Raw genomic sequence first — 22,626 nt, 5'->3', positions numbered from 1 at the left:
ATCCTCTCATTGGACTGCATCATAGATTTTAGGGGACGGATCTTTGTAGGCTGGACCGGGTTGAAGGTCAATCCAGGCCCACGACTTGGGCTTGGGCTTGAGGCTCGAATTCGGACCTTTAGATGAGGAGTCCGGATCCTTTTCTTACTGATCAAACCTCACACCGATCTCACGATATGTCCTGACCGCACATCTCCCATTCTTATATTTATTATTCATGGGAGATATTCTCCGTACAGGATGGGATGTGGCTGTAAGGTCAGTGTAAAGCGTAGTCTGTGAATAACAGATCCCAATTCTTAGATGAATACATTTGGTTAAACCATTGGTCTTTATTGGCCTTTGGATGAGAATATCAGATAAAGTCATAAGTTTTACAATATTTTTGCACCCAAGTGCAGTGGCGGAGCCTGAAAATTTCCTTTTGGGGGCCAAGTTAAACAGGATAGGGATTAGAAAAAGTAGGGTTTGGGGAAATAAACATTTTTTTTTAATTTGGGTTTGGGTCTATTACATATTAAAAAAAAAAAAAAAAGTGGGGAATTGGAGGAGCATTAGAGAGTGATACTTTACATTTTAGTTCAATTTTGGGGAACCAAGGACCCACATTATTATATTTTGACCTAACCTCTATTATTTTTTTCTTTTTTTGATAATTAAAAGGTTTCATTCAACAAAGAAAGAAAAACAGATACAACACTAAACAGGCGGAAAAACTACACAAAAGAAACCAACAAAATAAAGAAGAAAGACTCAAAAAAAGGAACCCCGCCAAGGAGGCTGAAACGAGTCCACAGACAGAGCATCCTGAATTTCTATAAGAGAGGTCCAATACAAAGTATCTTGACCTGTCACACTCTCTCTAGCCAACAAATGGGCTGGCTTGTTAGCCTCCCTTTTAATCCATTTACACAAAATGGATTTACGATTTAGTGCACAATCTGTAAATATCATCAAGAATATGCCAAACATTTGGGTTGCAATCATAAGCTGGCAGCAAGGTTATTGATTGCTATTTCGGAGTCACTTTCAATTATCACTTTAGATAAACCCAAAGAAACAAAAAGATCACAACATTCACGGATTGCAAATAATTCAGCATATAAAGGCTAAGTTCGGAAGGAGTATAAATACAAATATATAGTGTAAAATCTTGTATTTTATATTATTTTTTATGTATTTCTATTATACATATTTGTATTTATACTCTTTCCAAACTGAATATAGAGAAGATCCCGTTTAGTTCAATGTTTGTGATGGTAACTTGAGTTCAAATTCAAATTTTAAATTCACACTAACTGGCTAATTGGTAAGTTTTTTGGCTGGTTGTAGCAAAGACTTGGAATCAAACCCTACTTGAACCAAGGTTAAGGGGTTATGGGCTTAAGGGATGGGCTAATTCCCCCCTACATTGTGTAGCCCCATGAAAAAAAAAAAAAAAAGCTTAAGCCTCTCTCCATTCTCTCTCCCCCTTTAATAACATGTCATTATCTCATGTAGAGTAAAAGACTTTAACCTCCCTTCATGTTTCTCCTAAATACTGAAGCCTCCCCTCTCTTTTCAAATTAAACATAGACCTCCCTTGTTAGGTGATATCATTGGACAACGATGTCCCCTCCATTAACAATGCATCAAGAGGGGCGTCACATCTAGTTTTTTTTTTGCCTCATCTTCCCTTCAACCTGGAGTGCTTTTGAGATCCTCCTAACTGGCTTAAAGATCTAATTGGCAGACACAAGAGTCTTGTTTTCTTTCCAAATGTGAAACCTTCTTAATGGGACCAAAATCCCATTAGCCAACTTTCTCCCTTTCAAAATCCAAAAAACGAATGGGCCCTTATATCTAACTAATCAAATGTAGATTTTATTAATAAATTTAATATCTTATATTTTATTGTTACATTTTATAAGTTAAAAGTAATTGGTTTAAGACTTTTTTTTTATTTTTTTTGTCATTTTAAGCACACTAAGGTGGATGTAGATTAGATCCAAATATGATCTGAGTCTGACATATCATATTTCAAATTGGATTTGGATTCAATGATAATCAGATCAATTGCATAGCTGGATCCAATCTAATTGCAACCCCACCATTTATCTATCATATCAGTGCTACAATTGGCATCCATGATTGAGCCTGAATTTAGGAGTGCAAATTGGTTTTCCAAATTTAAAATTGTTCAAAAATAGTAAAAACTTTTAAAAAGATGAAATGGTATTTAGATTTTGAGTTTTTAATTATACTTCTTTGAATGTCACAACTCATTGAATGAATTTAAAGATTTAATTTTTTGAACAACCCTTTGTAAGCAATAACCCTATATGACATATTGATATGATGCTATTAAAATATTTTGATCTAACTTGTCTGTTTGAAAAAAAAAAAAAAAAACTTATCATGTGTAGGAAGTTTTAAAACAGTCTAGGCAGTTATTTTTTTTTTCAAATAGCCAAACTTTTTCCAATTTTGATGGCTTTAAGGCAAGTATTGGATTTGGGCCAGGTCCCATTGAACTTTGACAGTATTACCCAACCCAAGTTGCACGTATGCCCTAGTCTAGTGGACCAAAAGTCTATTAAAGTTGGACAAAAAAAATTGTGAAAAGACAACTAGAGACATTTTGGTGAATAGTGTATGCTCTGCTCAGGGTTCACTAAGGCACCATTTGGTTCGGTGTGAATTTCATTTGCACCGTGTAAATGCATAAGAGTGCATATGGATTGTGTGTTAAATCATGGTTTATTTTTGCTTCAAATTTGATTTTTTTTTTGTTTGTACGAAGTAAAATGATGTGGTTCTTAATTTATATGAAAGACAAATGAAGGAGGAAGGCCATGTTTGGGAGTGCTTATGTTAAAAATTAGTGTTTATTCAAATAAGCACTTATTTGCATTTGGCACCCAACTTTTTCAAGTGCTTATTTTTTAAAGGAAGCACTTATTTTATATTGGGTGTTTGGTAGTCTTTTTCTCTAATAAGCACTTAAATAAGCATTTATGACTATTTTGTCCTTCATTTTCTTTCAAATTTTTAAAATATACTCTTTGAAAGCACTTTTATAAAAACACTTTTATAATTTGTAAAAGTGTTGTCATAAAAGTGCTTTCGTAAAAGTACTTTCATAAAAGTGCTTTTGTAAAGTATTTTCATAAAAGTGCTTTCATAAAAAACTTTCTTAAGTGTGCTTTCGTAAAAGTATTTTTATAAAAGTACTTTTTGTAAAAATATTTTCATAAAAGTGTTTAAAAGTACTTTTATAAAATTCAACTAAGGATAAATTTATAAATGGTATTTTAAAATTCATCTAAGGATAATTTTGAAAGAAAAAAATTAAATAAGTGCTTATTGTATAAGCACTTAAAAAAATCTAGAAATTTGGACTTAAAGAATAAGCCTTATTTTTAAAATAAGTACTTATTTTAGGTTTATTTCCCAAATAGCAGTAAGTGCTTAATGGCCCAAATAAGTACTTATTTTAAATAAGCACTTATTTTTAAGCACCCCCAAAGATGGCCGAAGTTTATTTATTTGGGAGAAGATAAGAAGCAAACTGATTGCCCCCACTTAATGCGAGAGAGAAAAAGGTAGGAGGAAGTGGTGCAAATTTTGCATCAGTTTTTCATATGCAAAATTTACGCCACTAATGGATTGCATTTGAGACAGTATAAATTTTGCACCAGGTAAGAGTGCAAATCACATTTAGAAATAAATAGATGCAAAACTGAACGGGATGCAATTTTTCTATCTGATTCACATCTGCATCACAAACAAACACACCCTAACGCAATGCTATAGCACTTTATCGTACAATATAAAACAACTCCATTCCTGTGATTCATAGTGTAAATGACATTAAGGTGTTGCAGGCTTTCAGCTAAATCCTAAATGGTACTGTAAAAGGGGCCATTGCTTGATATAATCATATAAGAGTAAAATCTCAGGCTGACAAACAGGAGAATTGAGTTCACTGTAAAAGTTGCCACTTATGTGAATATATATCAAATGCCGAAGATCAAGTCCATATCCAGTCTATCCCTCCCAAGACCCAAATAAGATGGATTGATATTGGGGCAATGGACATTTTTATTGGTACCCTACAAATATTGTCTATCATAACGGTGCAAATTGGGGCAGGTTAGGTGAGAACGTCAGATTGAGGTCAATCCAAACCTAACCCAAACCTTGGTTCGGCAGTATAAATACATCCATGGATGTCTATATAAACATGAACACATGTCCGGTTTGAGTTGGATCAGGTTGTCCAAGGCATCAAAGCAATATTCGGGTTAGATTTAGGATAACTCAACCCAAATTAATGTTGCAAAAAAAAAAAAAAAAGAGCAAACTGTTAATTTAAAGCCAGTTGTTCCACTCTTGACACCCGAAATGACTATCATAGCTTCAATGAATCAAATGTAATCATCAGACCTATAGTTCTATTAACTCCTTTTTTCATATATTCTTAATTCATTTAGAACAAGATGAACAATAAGGGGTACAATCAGAAATGCTAAAATAAAATCTAGAAAAATAGCAATGCAATTGGTGCATCTTAAAAAACAGAACCAGAATTAATACAAACACCGAGAGGAAGGCAGAAAGTACATGCAAACACCCTCCTAGCATAACTGAAATAGCTTCTACACTAAATCCGCAAGATAGCGCTCGATTGCATTGAGGTTGCACCACGGAGGTGAGAAGCTAACCCCTAAAAATAAAATGCCTGCAGGAGTTGACAGGGAAGGCCCTACTTCATATCCAACTAACCAGCTATGAAGTTAACCATCTTGTTTCATTCTGATTCAAATATCAACTAAACCTTGCCTCTCTTCTAAGTACCTGAAACATAATCAACATAAAATAACTCAGATCACCTGACACATAATCAGCATAAAATAACTCGGGTTTACGGGGTAGTGTTTATGTTTCTTTGCAAGGCAGGATGTTTTGAATGAAAAAGAAATCAACCACCACCTCCAATGGATAAAAATTCTCAAAAACATGCAACAACTACAATTCACTATATTTAGGGAGTTGAATACATTAACTACAAATGAACCAACCATTTATTTCTAAGAGCTGTAAAGGACTTTCGTAAAAGCTAGATTCTCTCATGGCTTCTTCTGTCCACAATACCGACTAGTAGTCTAGTAATGGAAAGAAAAAGAGGTGCAAGTTGGAAAAGAAATGAACTTAGGCGAAGTATATTTTTGGAAGAAACAAAACGGCACATCAATGGCCAGTATTACATATTCATGTGAACATTTCACTGGTTGAAGATGTCTAATTGCAACATATGATACCGGTAACTGGATACCTACACATACCCAACATACCGGTGTTGACACTATATGTACCTGATATGACATGGATACTGCATGGGCACTTCTACAAATAATCAATAGCATTAACACTTCAAATCATACTATAAAAATCTGTATATATTATCAATTTAATAAATCATAGCAAGATACAAAGAAGTGACACAGCTTCAAAAGCTAGATATAAATTCATTATAAAAGCATGATACTCATATTTGTATCCATGAAAACATGTTCGGTTTGTGGCAAAGTTGGTATCCCTAAAATGTTTTGCAATATTGGCATAATTTGGAAAAATATTCCCATTTTTCTAGGGGATGATACAAAATATTTTGTAAACCTTTTTTATGAATAACTGACAGAATTTTATTAAGGGAAAATTCCCGATCAGTACCCTGTACTTTGGCTCGAGTGACGATTTGGTACCCAAACTTTAAAATGCAACAATCCAGTACCGAACTTTCAAAATGTGACAATCCAGTACCTCCTGTTAACCAGTCCATTAATCAGCCATTAAGTGACATTTGAAAAGTCAAAAATGCCCTAAGAATGCCATCTAATTCTCTTTATCAACCATCCAAACATTAACAATAAAATGAACAGTTCCAAATTCTAGATTCTTCTAAACAGTCACAAACTTTTTTGAATAGAAGAGGGAAGGATTTGGGACTGTTCAGTTTTTTGTCAATGTTTGAATCGTTGATAAAGAGAATTAGATGGCATTCGAAGGGCAATTTTGACTTTTCAAATGTCACTTAACGGCTGATTAACGAACTGGTTAACAACAGGTACTGGATTGCCACATTTTGAAAGTTCAGGTACTGGATTGTCGCATTTTAAAGTTCGGGTACCAAATTGTCACTCGAGCCAAAGCACAGGGTACTGATTGGGAATTTTCCCTTTTATTAAAAATTAAAGGAGTACATGAGATTGGATACACCCAATGGGGTTGTTAGAAGTATTTTATGAATCCTTTTCCCTTTATATATCGGATGCATTGACAATATATCAGGGATATTTCGAATTTCATTGATGAATTAAGCATCTAAGATTTAAAATGTTAGAATATCATCTAACTTTATGATATTTTGTTAAAATCATCAAAAAATTTTGGGGAACTTTTCCTAAAAGAAAAAAGGGGGATTCTTTGATTGGATGAATGGCTTACTATTCTAAATGTGATTCACTTAATAAGTCACACTATAAAAAAAAAAGAGAAAAAGAAAAAGAAAAAAAAAATGCACAAATACAAGAGGATCCAAATCAATAACATATAGTAACAAAAAAGATAGACAATCAAAATAGCAAGCGAATGACATACGTATAAAAGAAAATATGGCTAAAAGACCAAAAGGAAGACAGAAAGATAGCTATTTAAGGGTGTGTTCTGTAACATGGATGAGAAATAGGGTGGTGATGCCATCGTTTGCAAGCGCTTTATCTTGTGGACAAACTGTATGGACTGAGACGGTCCACACCCAAAGGAGTGCTCTATCAAATGTGGTGTGGACTAATCCACACCTTGTGTATTAATTCCATACATCTCACATACAACTTGCAAGATGATCTTCACAGTCAATCGGGTGTAAAAATTATATTTTATAAATAAGATAAATAGAAAAAATAATACAAAATAACAATTGTTAAAATAAAATGTTAATATGTATTTCTTAATAAATATAAAAAATATAAGTTATATATGACAAATTTCAGAGGATAAAATATATAAATATGAATATATCTAATAATAAAACACATTAAAATTAAAAAATATATATATAAGTCATAATAATATTTATTATCTTGGAATAATAAAATTATAAATTTTAATAAAAATTAATAAAAAGAATAATAGTTACTAAAATATACGAAAAATGATAAATCACAAAAATTTAAACTTACAATCATAAGAAAAATATTTAATTCTAATGAAATGTAACAAAAAAAATTATGCACTAATTAGTGGATGAAATGCACCATGTCAAATATTCAGATCATCCATAGCTTGGCTCCGAAACATCCACAAGAAAAATCGGTGGATGAGAAATTGGAGTTTGGACAGGACTGGTATTGTGGGCCAGTCCCATCCATAATAAACCGAATACCACTTTCATCCTATGGAAGGGACCGAAACGGTCCATCCATGAGATGGACGCAGCACCGAACACCACCTACGTCTCTTAATCTTCTCCTATTTGATGCACATAGTTGTTTACTTCATTTTTTTCATTTTCAAATGTGCAATTATACACTTGGTGTATAAAGTATAATTGTAATGCACTTGGTGGTCCTGTTTGTTACATTTTATTTCAGTAATAATTTTTTTTACTGTTATCTATCAAAAAAAAAATGTACTCCTTTCTAACTAGCCATGAAGTTTCATTAGCAAATTCCACATTCTTAGTAATTTCTCCTAATTTGTTTAGATTTTCAAAATATCTAAGCAGAACCAGGAAAATATCCCCATAGATGTATGGTGAAACACCCATCAATATCAAAATTGTGAACCATGTCCATTTTTTATGATAAAATATAATTTTATTAAGAAAAGGAAATTACAAGAAGGGAAACAAATAGTCTCCCAAGAGAATACAGAGCAAGCCTTCATTAGAATTCAACCCTCCCAAAAAACCTCATCAAATATGATAAAAATAATTAAATAAATAATCACACCAAAAACATAGCAGCAAACAGCCAAATGCCTGGGCAAAATGAACACCACCCTAAAACAAATATAACTGACAACGATAAATAATACCAACAAACAAAGAAACTCCAATTGCGCGTAGGAGCAAGGAGGGAGGTCTGGGTATTGGGAACATAAGGAATAGGAACTTGGCACCACTCGGGAAATGGCTGTAGAGATTTTCAATGGAGAAAGAAAAGCTTTGGGTTAAGATAGTGGGTAGTATTCATGGGCTGGGAAATAGTGTGTAGGAGATTTTCAATGGAGATTTTCCTGTGGGAGCCGGGAGAGGAGAAGAGGGATCATAGAGTTAGCTGGGAAATAGTGTGTAGGAGTAATTCGTGTGGTGGTTTGGGGCTTGGGAGTATTAGGAGAAGGAATATGACTGTTGGGGAAGTGGTTGTGGAGGTTTCCTATGGAGAAGGAGAAGCTATGGGCTAGAATAGTGGCAAGTATACATGGGCTGGAGCACAATGGATGGGACGCTGGAATCAAAGCTAGGATCACAAGCAATTCTCCTTGGAAAGCCATTCATGACCTGCTACCAGTTTTCTTCCCTAATATCAGGTATGACTTGAATTCCGGTAACTCCATAAAATTTTTGGAACAAACCTAGGTGGGAAGCACCCCTCTAAAGGATCAGTTTCCGTCTTTGTATGCTCTTTCTGATTTGAAAAATGAGCCGATCTCGTCTTTCACCACCCCATCCTCTTTCACTTCTGGGATTGGGTGGAACTTGGGTCTAAGAAGGGATTTGAGGGACTCAGACTTCGACTGTATTTCGAGCCTTCTTGCACTTCTTGATAGCGTTGTCTTAGACCCCACTAGGGCGGATTCTAGAATTTGGACACTTACCCCCAATGGCATTTTCTCTTGTGCTTCGTTCTTCAAAGTCTTAAGTCAGTCCACCAGTCCTACCTTGTCCCCTTTCCCTGTTGGTGAGGTTTGGTGCAGAGCTATACCTCCTAGGGTTGGTAGTTTTTGTTGGGAAGCCTATCTGGAAAGAATCAACACTGGTGATCTACTCCAAAAGAAGAGACCCAATACTTGCTTGTCACCTCAGTGGTGTGTTCTGTGTAAAGAAGATGGGGAGATTGGTTTTCACCTAATGGTGTCTTGCCACTTCGCGAGGTCATTGTGGGATTGGGCTTTCTCCTTATTTGGATGCAGCTGGAATCCCCCATCAGACATGCAGGGCCTTTTCTCCCCTTCCTTTTTCAGGTGGCGGTTAAAAAGGGGAAGGACAATGTGGAGAGGACTAAGGGCTGCAGTATGTTGGACACTGTGGGAAGAAAGAAACTCCAGAATATTCTTAGAAACTCAGAGAGGAACAGCAGATCTGAGGGCTATCGTACATTTTAGGGCGGTACAGTGGCTGAAATCATTGGAAATATTCACAGATTACACTGTGGCTGACATGTTGAGGAAGTGGGGTGAAATTGCAAATTGCACGCAAACCAAGTCAGTAACGAGTGTGGCTTGGAACCCCCCCCCCCAACCACCTAGTGGATTCTTGAAATTAAACTTTGATGGATGTAGAAGGGGAAACCTAGGACAATCGGGGATCGGGGGTGTTTTTAGGGATGAAAATGGGGTCATCTCTGCTATGTTCTCAGGCCCAATTGGAGTGGGTGACTCCCTTAGAGCTGAGATCTGTGCAGTTATGGAAGGAGTCCGGAAAGCTAAGGAATTAAACATCAAAAAACTTATAATTGATGGAGATTTAGAGGTGGTGATAGGGTGGCTGACTAAAGATAAAAATGATTTATGGAAGTATAATAATGAGAAGAGGAAATTCAAGTAGCTGGTGCGGGAGATGGAAGTTAAGACATGTTGGATTAAAAGATTTGCTAATTCCCTAGCTGACGGTTTAGCTAAACAAGGGGCAGAAAGAGATTCATTGTTTTGGGCTAAGTTGTAACGTTAGTGTCTTTGTATTTTCTTTTTTCCTTTCTTGAAGCTCTTTGTGACTCTTGGAAGATAAGTGTGTTTGTCTTCCACTTGTAAATTTTCCACTGATGAATTAATGAAAGTGTTATTGATAAAAAATATATATATATATAGTGGGTTGTATTCATGGGTTGCAAACAATGGATGAGACTCTAGGATTCTGGCAAGGACTACAAGAGCATCTCCTTGGAAAGCTATTCAAGTTAGTTTGCCCTTATTCTCTCCCTGGATCAGGTATGACTTGCACTCAAGCAATCTCATTAAATTTTGGGAACATGTTAGGGACTCTCCTTTAAAAGATCAATTTCCGGCTCTCTTTGCTATCTCTACCCTTAAAAATGAACTGGTTTCCACCTTTCTTGTTCCTTCTAACTCAACTTCTAGGTTTGGCTAGAACTTGGGTCTAAGAAGAGACATCAGGGACAGAGAATTAGGCTATACTTTAACTTTACTATCCATCCTTGATGGGGTCTTCCTGGAGCCAACCAAGGCAGACAGTAGAATCTGGACGCTCACTCCCTCGGGTTCCTTCACTTGTGCCTCATTCTTAAAAGCCCTATTACAACCTTCTTCTTTTGGATTGTCCTTCCCTGTTAAAAAGGTGTGGTGTCAACCTATACCTCCGAAGGTTGGGAGTTTCTATTGGGAAGCCTTTCTGAAAAGAGTTAATATAGGAGATTTGCTTCAGAAGAAAATACCCAATAGTTGTTTGTCTCCTCACTGGTGTGTCCTCTGTAAAGCTGATGGTGAGTCTAGGTACCACTTACTAATTTCCAGCCGGTTTGCTAAATTCATTTGGGAATGGTATTGTTGGGTGCAGGTGGACTCCCCCATTGAATGTGCAAAGCTTATTCACATCTACTCCTAACTGGTCTACAAAAAAGGCTAAGATTATGTGGCGATGGGCTGCAGTTTGTTGGACTATTTGGGAAGAGAGAAACTCACGGATTTTCTCAGAAAATGAGAGAAGTTTGGAAGTAATATTGGAGGTTACCCATATTAGGGTGATACATTGGTTGCAAACTTTGGACATGTTTGCAGATTTCTCAGTAGATGAGTTGCTAAGAAAGTGGAAGGAGATTGCAGAATTAGCTTCAGCTAAGAAGGTTCCGAGTTCTTGTTGGACCCCTCCACCTCACGGTTTTACTAAACTGAATTTCAATGGCAGCAGTATGGCCAATCCAAGGCCATCTGGAATAGGGGGAGTTATAAGAGATAAAAAAGGGAACCTGTTAGCCATGTATTTTGGTCCAATTGGGATGGGAGACTCCTTGAGGGATGAAATACTAGCAACTCTTGAAGGGGTACAGAGGACTAAAGACATGAATATCAATAAATTGATCATAGAAGGAGATTATGAAATTGTGGTGAACTGGCTAAAAGAGGACAGTTCTAGGCTTTGGAATTACAGCAATGAAAAGAAGAAATTTAAAGGACTTTGAAATTCAATGTACATAGGTAAAGAGAAGTGCAAATTCATTGGCAGATGGTCTAGCTAGGTAGGGAGTGAACAGAAACTCTATTTTTTGGGCTGTGTTGTAATTGCTTTATATTTTGGGTGTACCTTGACTGTATTTGGGAGTTAAGATTGTTTAACTCCCTTGCTATGTAATCGTCTCAACATTTTAATAAAATTCATCGTTATTGATAAAAAAAAAAACTTCAACTGCCACCACCCAAAAATAACCCTTGATTATTTTACATTATCACCATCGTGATTTTTATTTTTGATAAGTAATAGTAAAATCCATTCATTGATGAAACATAAACAATCCCAGAATACACAATTACAAGAATAAAGCTAGCAGCAACAAAGAAAAACTAAATAGTTACAAATTACAGCTCAGTCCTGGACAACCCCACTCTAGATGATCCTTTGACACTCCTGCTCCAGCCAGTGTGTCTGCCACCATATTGGCACACACTGGCTAACAAGTTACAGATAACAGCCCGGTGCTGGACAACCCCACTCTAGATGACCCTTTGACACTCCCGCTCTAGCCAGTGTGTCTGCCACCACATTGGCACTTCTAGGTATCCAATTGAATGAGGTGTTCAAGGGATCCCCTTGGGAAAGTGCCTGCCTTACCATCGGCCTCTTCCTCCATGGTATTTCTTCTTGATTCTTCAGCCAAGAGATAACTGTTTGTCAATCTCCTTCAACATCCACTTCTTTCCACCCCTTTAATCTAAAGCAGTTTTAACCCTTGCATGACTGCCAACAGTTCAGCTGAGAGAATTTCCATGTCTAATTGGGCCTGAGAAACTGAAAAGAATATTACCAGTTTCATCTCTCATTACACCCCATTGTGATCATGATCCCCATTTCTTCTCTTACTTTCTGAACTTTCTTTACCTTCTTGTTAGGTCCAACTCCAAACAAGCCCCCTTTCATCCTCTCAAAAATTTTCAACACTTGAACGGGAAGATGATTTTTCCGATTTCTAAAATGCCTTACAACATTGGAACTCTCACATGCCTTCTGATCCTTATCACTAGCATTGATTCTCTCTAATTCTATCACCACATTTTTCTTAAATATCGTATCAACTACTTCCTCTCCACTCTCTACAACATCTCTAGACAGGACTGATGATCTCGATCTATCCAGATCCATGTCAAATTTGAAATTAAACCCAACAAGACCATTATCCAATTTTTACTTTCTCCCTATTCTTCTGTGAAACTTTTCTTCCAACTCCTTAAATGCTGTCCCTACACATTGTCCTTCGAAGGCATGTCAACTATGTTGTGCATTAGGCTATCATAGATCATAATATTTGTTATCATCGTCTCAAGAAGTTTAGGGCATGGAAGGACATGCAACTGTTGCCAAAACAAGAAGGTGGAAACAAAGAGCTTGTTTTATACTAAGGTGATTACAAGTTAACAGCATAAAATGGGTTCTCCCTTCTGTCACCATCAACTTTCAAAACCCTAAACCCACAGTGTCTATTCCATTGTCTTACACAAGGAAGCTCCAGCCAAAGGATTTTCAAGAGAAACTTTAAAGACTGGAAATGATCAGCTTTACAATCAAGGTAACAACATTGGTGTTCCACATGTATGTGCTTGATTAAAGGCCTCAACCAATACCCAAAAATGTGGTTATCCATAATTCCATATTCTAGACAGGAGACTTGGTTAAAATCGGTGTTTAGAAAACCAGACCAGACCATCTGGTCAGACCAGCTGAACCATGACTAGGCCCCTGGCCAGTTCAGTCATACCATAAAAACTGAAACTCATAAATAAATCGTCTGGCCGGAGATTTTAACCAAAAAACCAGTGAACCGGTCTCATTTCATAAAACCACCCAGATCACTAAATGAATGGAAACTTTTAAATGCTAATGGCAAGACTTGGACCCATGACCTTTTATTTATGTGTGTTGTTTTGTTACCATTAATCCATTTCTTTCTTTATGTGTATTGTTTTATATTGCTTTAATATATACACAAGTGTGATATCATTTGTAGAACATATTATATATAGTATTTATGTAACCTGTGTGTGTGTGTTGTGTCATCATGGTTTGACCGCAGTTGAACTTCCCTATGAATCGCTCCCTTTTCTGGTTCTATGCCCAGTCCAATTCTCTGAACATTGGTTAAAATACCACAAGTTGGTATAGAAACTTTCATTCTATTGATAACTTTAGAATTCATAAATTCCTCAGTATCATACTGTATTGCATTCTTACTTTCTTCAGGTTACATTCAACTGACCAAAGAAGACAAATTGATATAGAGGGATACCCCCCCCGGTCTCTTTCTTTTAGTTGTTTTGAGTTGACAACCACGTCCAAGATGATAAAATAAACTGCTTTTGATTGGTAATGAAATGCCTTGGGAGTTTGTGCCCTTTGCCATTCACTGTGAGATTTTTCTCAGTCGTCCTCACTTCCTCATGCAGCCACAGAAGGCTGGTTTAATATGGTGTTCAGTGTCCATGTCCCCTAAGATTGAATCTTTTTACATGGTTAATCCTTCTTGACAAGGTTCTCATGGCAGAGCACTTTATAGAGGGTGGCTATCCCAAATAGATGTTGCATGCACAAAGACAGTTAGGAGTAAACAGATCATTTACATATTTTCCATCATTTTACCTCACTGCTTTCAAGAATTTTTCATCTCTTGTTTTAACGCTTATTCGTGTACCCTTGGCTTTGGTTTGTGGATTTATTCAAGCCTGGTCTTCCATTATCTTTAGGCTACAATGATGTTTCTTTATGGACCATGGTGCCTTTTTATATATGCTGGAATATTTGGAAAGACAGGAACCAATTATCTTTTTAAGTTCACTTGCCTATCTTTGTGCAGCTAAAAGTTTCTCATTGATTGGTCATTAGCTCTAAAAGGATCTTTAGCTCATTAATTTTAATTGGATAAGTTGTAGAGGCATAGAAGGCAGTGCATTGTATAGAAATTCTGACTTTTGCAACTCCTGGTACATCTTAATCTTATAATTCATAATTTTCTTTTGATGAGAATTTCTTCTTATCAGCCATCAAGGAAAACTTTCATCTGGTACATCTTAATCTTATAATCTTATATATATATATAGTTTTTCTAGGGAAAACATTCAAGAGTACCATATAAAAATTTCAGAAGTAGCATAGGCAGACAATGGGAATCACACATTCTACATTCTATTGATGGAAGTTGTTGGTGGACTCCGAAAAAACACAAGGATTAATTTCCAGGACTCCTTCAGGCCTCATCATCATCCATGCGTTATCCCAACTGCATGGGGTCGGCTACATGAATCCTGTTTTGCCAATCCGCTCTATTTAAAGCCATATCCACTGTTAAATTATTAGTGCCTAAATCATTTCTTACTACTTCTACCCCCAGCTCCTCTAGCCCCTTCAACTTGTAACAAATCACTTCTTCTAACTGGAGCTTTGGTGGTCTTCTATACACAAAACAAATCACTTCATCTAGTTCGTATGGATGACTTCATTCGTAATCCTATCCTTACTAGTTTTTCCACTCATCTGTCTTAACATTTGCATTTCTGCTACACTCATTTTCTGGACATGTTTCTTGATTACCCAACATTTACTCCATAAAACATATCTGGCCTTAAAACTACTTTATAGAATTTTCTTTTTAACGTTAGTGGCATCCACCTATCACATAAAAGTCCAGGTGCATCCCTCCGTATTGCCTAGGGATTGCAATTTCTACCCTACCTGGTGGGTACCGACCCCTATCCGCCTTGACGAGGCGGGGTTTTTTTGCTTGAAAATGGGTTTTGGGGCGGGGAAGGGTTTTGGGATTCTACAACCCATACAGGTATGGGTAGGGCACAATATTAGGCTAAACCTAACCATCCCTGACCCACATATTGTTGGTAAGCATATCAACTTTATGTACTAGGTCTTGAATTTAATAATATTTTAATTTTTACATGAAGGACAATTGATAGTTTATGTGTTTTTTACATGCCTTAATCAAATAATTGGAAAGTTCTTTGTTTATTTATGTTATTTTTCTTATTTATTACTTGTATATGACAAGAAATAAAAGGAAATTAGATGCGGGTTCTAAACCCAACCCGCCCCTACCCTTGAATGTGGGGAGGGTTTTGCATTTTCACGTGTGGGGAGGGCTTGGATTCTCAAAATCCAACTTGCTATGGGTTTTGGGGCAGGTACGGGTTGAGAGGTTTAGGGAGGTGGGTAGGGTCTAAAATTTACAAAACCCTCCTCAAACTTTCCCCGTTGCCATCCCTGCCCATCCTACTCTAATTCTTTGGGTGATATCCTCCTCAATCTCTCCCTCGTTATGAATTATTGAACCAAGGGACCAGAAATGGTCACAGTGAGTTATATCTTGGTCTCCAATCCTAAGTGTATCCTCATTTGCACTTCTATTATTACTAAATTTACGTCATATACTCTGTTTTAGTCCTACTTGTTTCTAAGCCATTTGTCCATAAGCTAATTTTGCATTTAATCCTTCATTAGTTTCATCTGTTCCAACGTTAATAAAGAAAAGAAAAGGTAAAGAAAAGGATAGGAGAAAGAGAGAAAAGAAGATAGGAAGAGAAAGAGAAGAAAAGGGGAAGACTAGCAAGGAGAAATCTGATCTGCACTCCTTACTGTCAACCCAAGTTGTATTAGCATTCTACTTACTAGAGCTGAAATGACTACAATACCCTTAGGTAAGTTATAGCAGACATAAGAGAAAAAATAACATGAAAAAGACAATAATGCCCCTATTAACTAATTCTAACACTCCCCCTTAAGCTGGAGAATATATATCATAAAGTTCTAGCTTGTTACAAATATAATCCATCCTTGAGCGACCCACACTTTTAGTAAAAGTATCAACTACTTGGTCTTCAGATTTAACATAGGGAGTAACAACCTCTCTACTTGTCACTCTCTCTCACAAAATGGCAATCAACTTCAATGTGTTTAGTCATTTCATGAAACACTTGATTGGAGGCAATGTGTTGCAACTTGGTTGTCACAAAACAATTTAATGGGTTGACAAATTGTGATATTCATCTTCTGAAGGAGATGCTTCAACCAAACTAGTTCACAGGTAGCATGGGCCATTGCCCTATATTCAGCTTCAACACTACTAGCAACCACACTCTACTTCTTGCTCTTCCAAGTAACGAGATTTCTGCACAAGAAGGTACAATAACCTATAGTAGAATTCCTGTCCATCAGAGACCCTGCCCAAATTGCATCAGAGTTCCCTACCAGAGACATATCTCCCCCTTTTTTATACAAAAGGCCTCAACCAGGAGCACCCTTTAGATACTTCAGCACCCTCATAATACCATCCCAATGAGTAGTTGTTGGATTCTGCATGAATTGACTAAGGACTCCAACATTAAAGGAGATATCAGGCCTAGTGATGGTAAGATAGATCAACTTGCCTACTAGTCTTCGATACTTTGTAGGGTCTTCTAATGGCTCCCTCTGATTATCAGTCATCTTCATATTGGGATCCATAGGAGTTTCAAATAGCTTGGATCCCACCAACCCAGTTTCATCCAACATATCCAAAGCATACTTTTGTTGGGACAAAGAGATTCTCCACTTTGATTAAGCTACCTCAATTTCAAGAAAGTACTTCAAGGTTCCTAGATCTTTAGTTTGAAAGTGTTGTTGTAGGAACTATTTCAACTCATCAATTCCATGTGTATCATTTCCAGTGAGAACAATATCATCAACATACACTACTAGAATGATTTTCCCAAATGACGAGTCCCTATTAAACACAAAGTGATCAACATTGCATTGTTTCAAGCCAAAATCTTGCACCACACTACTAAAACGACCTTGCTTCAGCCCATAGATAGCCTTCTTTAATCAACACACCTTTCCTAACTCCCCTTGAGCAACATACCCAGGGGTTGCTCCATATATACCTAATCTTGAAAATCACCATAGAGAAGCATTTTTAACATCAAGCTGAAACATGAGCCAATCAAAGTGGGTAGCTAAAGAAATGAGAACTCGAACAATACCTATTTTATCCACAGGAGAGAGTTTCTTAATAGTCCACAACATAGGTCTGAGTATACCCCTTAGCAACAAGTCAAGCTTTGAATCACTCAATACTGCCATCTTAACGGTGTTTAACTATATAAACCCATCGACAACCAAAGACAGCATATCGAGAAAGGGGATGAAAAGCATGAAATTCTTCATTATTATTATCTTTTTGATTGGAAACTATATAAAATTCTTCATGCATCGCCTTCTTCCAATTAGGAGATAAGAGAGCTTCCTGTAGAGAACACGATAGAGAAACAGAAGATAGAAGGGAAATGAAACATTGATGTGAAAGAGACATACCGAGAAAGGGGACGATCTGTGCAAGTATGCTTAACCTTACGAAGAGCAATAGGAAGATCAAGATCTGGGGATGGTGGATCTGTCAACAACAAAGACTCTAGTGGCATGTCAGAAGTTGGAGCTGAATCAACTACTGGCGACAATTCTATTTTATCATGTCTAGAGTACACTCTGTGAATAGATGGTCGAATAGGCTCCTCTACAGTAAGCAAGGGAATAAAGACATCACCAAAGTCAGAGGGAAGAGGAATAGAAGGAGAATGTTCACGTCCATAGAAAAAGGGTAAACTCTCAAAGAAGGTAACATCTGGAGCAACAAAAGCTTTCCGTAAAACAGGATCATAACACTTGTAACCTTTTTGAGTACGAGAATAACCAAGAAAAACACATTTAATAACTCTAGAGTCAAGTTTATCATGGCTTGGATCTAATTTGTGAACAAAATACACAACCAAACACATGAGGAGGAAGAAAGAAAGGCGAAGTGGAAGGAAACAAGATGGAGAAAAGTGACTCACCATCTAGGACTGAAGAGGGCATACGGTTTATCAGAAAACGAGAGGTGAGAACTGCATCACTCCAATAGATTTTAGGGATTGACATTTGAATCAACAAGGCCCGAGCAGTTTCAATTACAAGATGATTTTTCCTCTCAGCGACACCATTTTGCTAAGGAGTGTGTGAACATGAGGACTAATGTATAATACCATGAGAGTCAAGATAAGACTGATAATTATTATGAAAGTATTCCCTGGCATTATCAGAACGAAACACTTTAATGCATTACACCAAACTAATTCCTTATCTCAGCATGAAAAGATAGAAAAAATAAAGAACAATTCTAAACGATCCTTCATTAAGTAAATCCATGTCATTCTTGAATAGTCATCAATAAATGTTACAAAATATCCAAATCCACTATAAGGACACATGACTAGGATCCCAAACATCTGAGTGGACTAAAGCAAAAGGACTCAAGACTCTCTTATCATCCATAGGAACAAAAGACACCCTATGATGTTTACTTAACTAACATGACTTACAATCTAATTGAGTTAGAGACTCCAAAGTTGGGACTTGCTTTTTCAAAACACGTAGAGAAGGATAACCAAGACGATAATGCCATTGGTGTGGTGTAAGAGAGGAATGAAGAGCCTTCCAACTAAGGTCAAAACCAAGAGACACATTACTGGTACCAATAATAGCAGAAGAGCCATTAGCTAAGGTAACAGTTTGAGAGGTAGAAGGTGGTGACAGGGATACAAACATATCTGAGGAACCAATCATGTGGTCTGAGGCTCCATAATCAATTACCCAGGGTGAAGGTGAAGAACTAGAAACAAGGCAAGCACTACTTGACTTCACAAGTGTAGCAGTGGCATAACTAGAAGAGGCAGACTGGCAAAGCTTTTCATACTCACGTGAGATTGAGACTATGTCTTTATCCTTACTAACATTGGAACCAGGAGCATCTTTAGTCACACGAAAACTCCCAAAGTCACCTTCCACCATTGCATGGTTAGCCCAAGAAGATGAAGGGCCATAAAGATCATAACAAAAGTTGATTGTGTGACCTTCTCATCCACAATGTGAGCACTCACGAGCTGAACCACAACCACTACCACTACTGCACTACGACCACCACCAACCTCTATACCACCTCCTCATGCACCTTTGGGCCCACGGCCAAAACCCCTCACATTACCTCCACCTCTACCACGCATATTTCTACCAAGAAAACCTCCTCTGAAACCACAACGGCTGATCTCTTTGAAGGTGGGGGATGATCACTATGTGGATTTGAGGCTCTCCTTATGTGGGAGAAAACCTCAGACAATGATGGAAGATCACTACTCCCTAAGATTTGGGCCCGCACTGGTTCAAATTCAGACCTCAACCCAGATAAAAATCTTGCCACATCTAGATGTTCTCTTTGTTCTTATTGAGTTTTCAAATAAGTGGATAGGGGTTGACAAACATTGAGCTCATTCCTTAAGCTTTTTAGAGAAGCATGGTATTCTTCAACACTTTTATCCCCTTATTGAAGAGAAAAATAGTCTTGGTATAACTGGTAGATTCCTGTGACATTGTCTTGTCCAAAATACAATTGCTTGGCATGGTCCTAAATCTCCTTGGTCATGTCTAGAAACATAACGTTCACACTAATGTGATTCTCCATAGTCCATACTATTCCAAAGTAATGTCATAATTTGGGCATTCTCTTATACCCATTCATTGTACCCTTCTGATTCATTTTTCAATGTACCCTTCTTGATATACTTCAACTTGCCTCTTGCAGTGAGAGATACCTTAACTGACTTGGCCCATGGAATATAATTAGTACCATTGAGTTTCACTATAGTTAATTAAGAAGCATGAAATCTGATTGCACAACTACTGTAGGTTTAGTGCTACTATTTGATGAAGCCATGAGTGAGAAGAGATCACTAATTTATCACCTAGGCAAACTGTCAAACAGCTGGTATGCAACTACTGTAACACACTATTTCTTTAGGAAAATCCAAAAATCATCAACCCTCTACCTTAAAAACACTTGGGAAACATTACACACCACAAGGTGTCACCACATCACAAACTACTACAAAATCACACCACACATTGAGGAGCACCAACCTCACAACTCAAGACATCACAAGGCTGCCCTCTTCGAACTGCTGAATAGAGGGCTTTTAGAAAAACACCACCAACTCACACAACACTGCAACATGAGGCATTAAAGCCTCTTTTCCAAATGGGCGATCAGTCCTCTTAAGTATTTTTCCTCTCCAACAAAGGATAGAGAATCTTCTCTATTCCTAGAGCACAAAGAGTTGAAGCGTGAATAGTACAGCCGACCCCAAGGCTCTAATACCATGTTCCAACTTTAATAAAGAAAAGAAAAGGATAGGAGAAGGAAAGAGAAGAAGATAGGAAGGGAAGGAGGAGGGAAAGACTAGCAAGGAGAAATCCGATTTGCACTCCTTACTGTCAACCTAGATTGTATTAGCATTCTACTAAAGCTGAAATGACTACAATACCCTTAGGTAAGTTACAACAGACATAAGAGAGAAAACAACATGAAAAAGATAATAATGCCCTTGTTAACTAATTCTAACAATTCTAACATCATCAATTAAAACAATGTCATCTGCAAACAGCATGCACCATAGAACTTTCTCCTATATATGTTTAGTCAATTCATCTATGATCAATGCAAATAGATAAGGGCTAAGAATCTTGGTGAAAACCCATCGCAATTGTAAAATTCAAGTCTCTCCAACCAGTGTTCTAACATTGGTGTTGCCCCCTCAAACATATCCTTGATTAAGTCTATATACCTACTTTGGACCCCTTTTCTTTTCCAAAACCCACCATATTATCTCTCTAGGAACTCTATCACATACCTTTTCTAAATTAATGAACACTATATGAAGGTCTTTCTTCTCTCGGAACTTTTCTATCAATTGTCTTAAAAGAAATATAGTTTCCATGGTTGATCTCCCTAGCATAAAGCCAAATTGGTTCTCTAAAACACTTGTTTCAAGTCATAATCTTTGTTCAATTATTCACTCCCAAAGTTTCACAGTGAGGCTCATGAGTTTAATTCCCCTATAATTATTACAGTTTTTTTATCACCTTTGTTCTTAAATATAGGCACCATACTATTGTTTCTCCAATCAGCAGGCATCTTCTTTTCTTCCACCATCTTATTAAATAGTTTACATTTGAGAAAATTACAATAAATTGGCTAGACTTTGTTTAGAAAACACCAAATGAACTATAGTTTGTTTAGGAAGGCAATATTCAATTTACCATGAAGATCTACTCAAGCAGAAAAGAAACTTCTAATTGAAGTAAACACAAAAAAAAAAAAACGAAAAAATATGTAGATTTCACCTCTTCAGCAAATTTGATCAAAATGGTGGTTCTAGGTCGTTGTTGGCCCTCCATAGGTACAAAATGAGCTGTGACTACAGCTGGAAAACCTGCACCATCCAAGACACCCTTCACAAAACCAATAATTTTTTAGAGACCTCAACCAATGGATGATCAGTTTAAGGTGAAACAAATCCAACATGATATTAATTAATGGAATCATATACTCACCCTCACAATTCCAGCAACAAATGCCCCACAATTAAATGTCCCCATGTCTTTGGGTATTGAAATAAACCTACAACAGAAGGTGCAAATCATTGTGAAAATTTAACCTCCAAATATATAATTTGTATCAGGCAATTTAACAGACAAATAACAGATAATTGAAGGATAAAATCATTACCGATTCACAAGAAGCTCTTTCTCACTGATCATGTATTCATCTTCATGTTCAGTACCCTTTTCAAGTGAGTCAGCAACCTAATATTATACCAAGAAGAAGAGTGATAAAATTGTTACTCCGAACAAATGAATTTTCAGCATAAAGCCATATAGGACAAAGATACATAGAGACCAGACAAAGATGAGCGTAGTTGACTAAGTCAAGGGTTGGGAGGGATAGTTCTATAGTTGTACTAATCATCGTAAGCATACTAGCTTCATTTAGGCTCTTTTTTATATATTCTACATTTTTGCTCTCTTATCTAAAATTATTTGCTTATTATTATGATGATGATCAATAACTTCAAATTTCATTAAATGACTTAAATCAAGGAGAATTACAAATGTTCAATTTCTCTATTGGAGATAAGGTGTCTCATCTCCAACCCACTCTTACTTTTTACAACAGTGCCCAAAACATTTGATCAATCAGCCATACTGTTAGCCATCCTTTGTGCCCATTGAGCCTTACGTCCATGTCTCTAGTTAGCCGATTAAACTTTTTTAATTCATTTTTGTAGACC

At 36.8% G+C, this 22,626-nt stretch overlaps 1 protein-coding gene across 1 annotated transcript in view; it reads right to left on the bottom strand.

The window, feature by feature from the left end:
• Positions 1 to 4,434: 4,434 nt before the first annotated feature.
• The window catches only part of LOC148869650 (uncharacterized), a 39,110-nt gene continuing 20,918 nt past the window's right edge, over positions 4,435 to 22,626 (bottom strand). Inside the window, exons 5-8 of the mRNA XM_088970383.1 lie at positions 22,065 to 22,141; positions 21,890 to 21,956; positions 21,680 to 21,787; positions 4,435 to 4,839 (exon numbers count right to left, since the gene is read on the bottom strand). Coding sequence (XP_088826509.1) covers positions 4,810 to 4,839; positions 21,680 to 21,787; positions 21,890 to 21,956; positions 22,065 to 22,141 — 282 coding nt within the window. The 3' untranslated portion in view covers positions 4,435 to 4,809. The remainder of the gene's footprint in view (positions 4,840 to 21,679; positions 21,788 to 21,889; positions 21,957 to 22,064; positions 22,142 to 22,626) is intronic.

The sequence above is a fragment of the Nelumbo lutea genome, chromosome 2 (assembly GCF_056320005.1).
Source record: "Nelumbo lutea isolate HS-2025 chromosome 2, American lotus-T2T, whole genome shotgun sequence".
Classification (NCBI taxonomy): domain Eukaryota; kingdom Viridiplantae; phylum Streptophyta; class Magnoliopsida; order Proteales; family Nelumbonaceae; genus Nelumbo; species Nelumbo lutea.
This window is presented reverse-complemented; position numbering and strand designations above follow the sequence as displayed.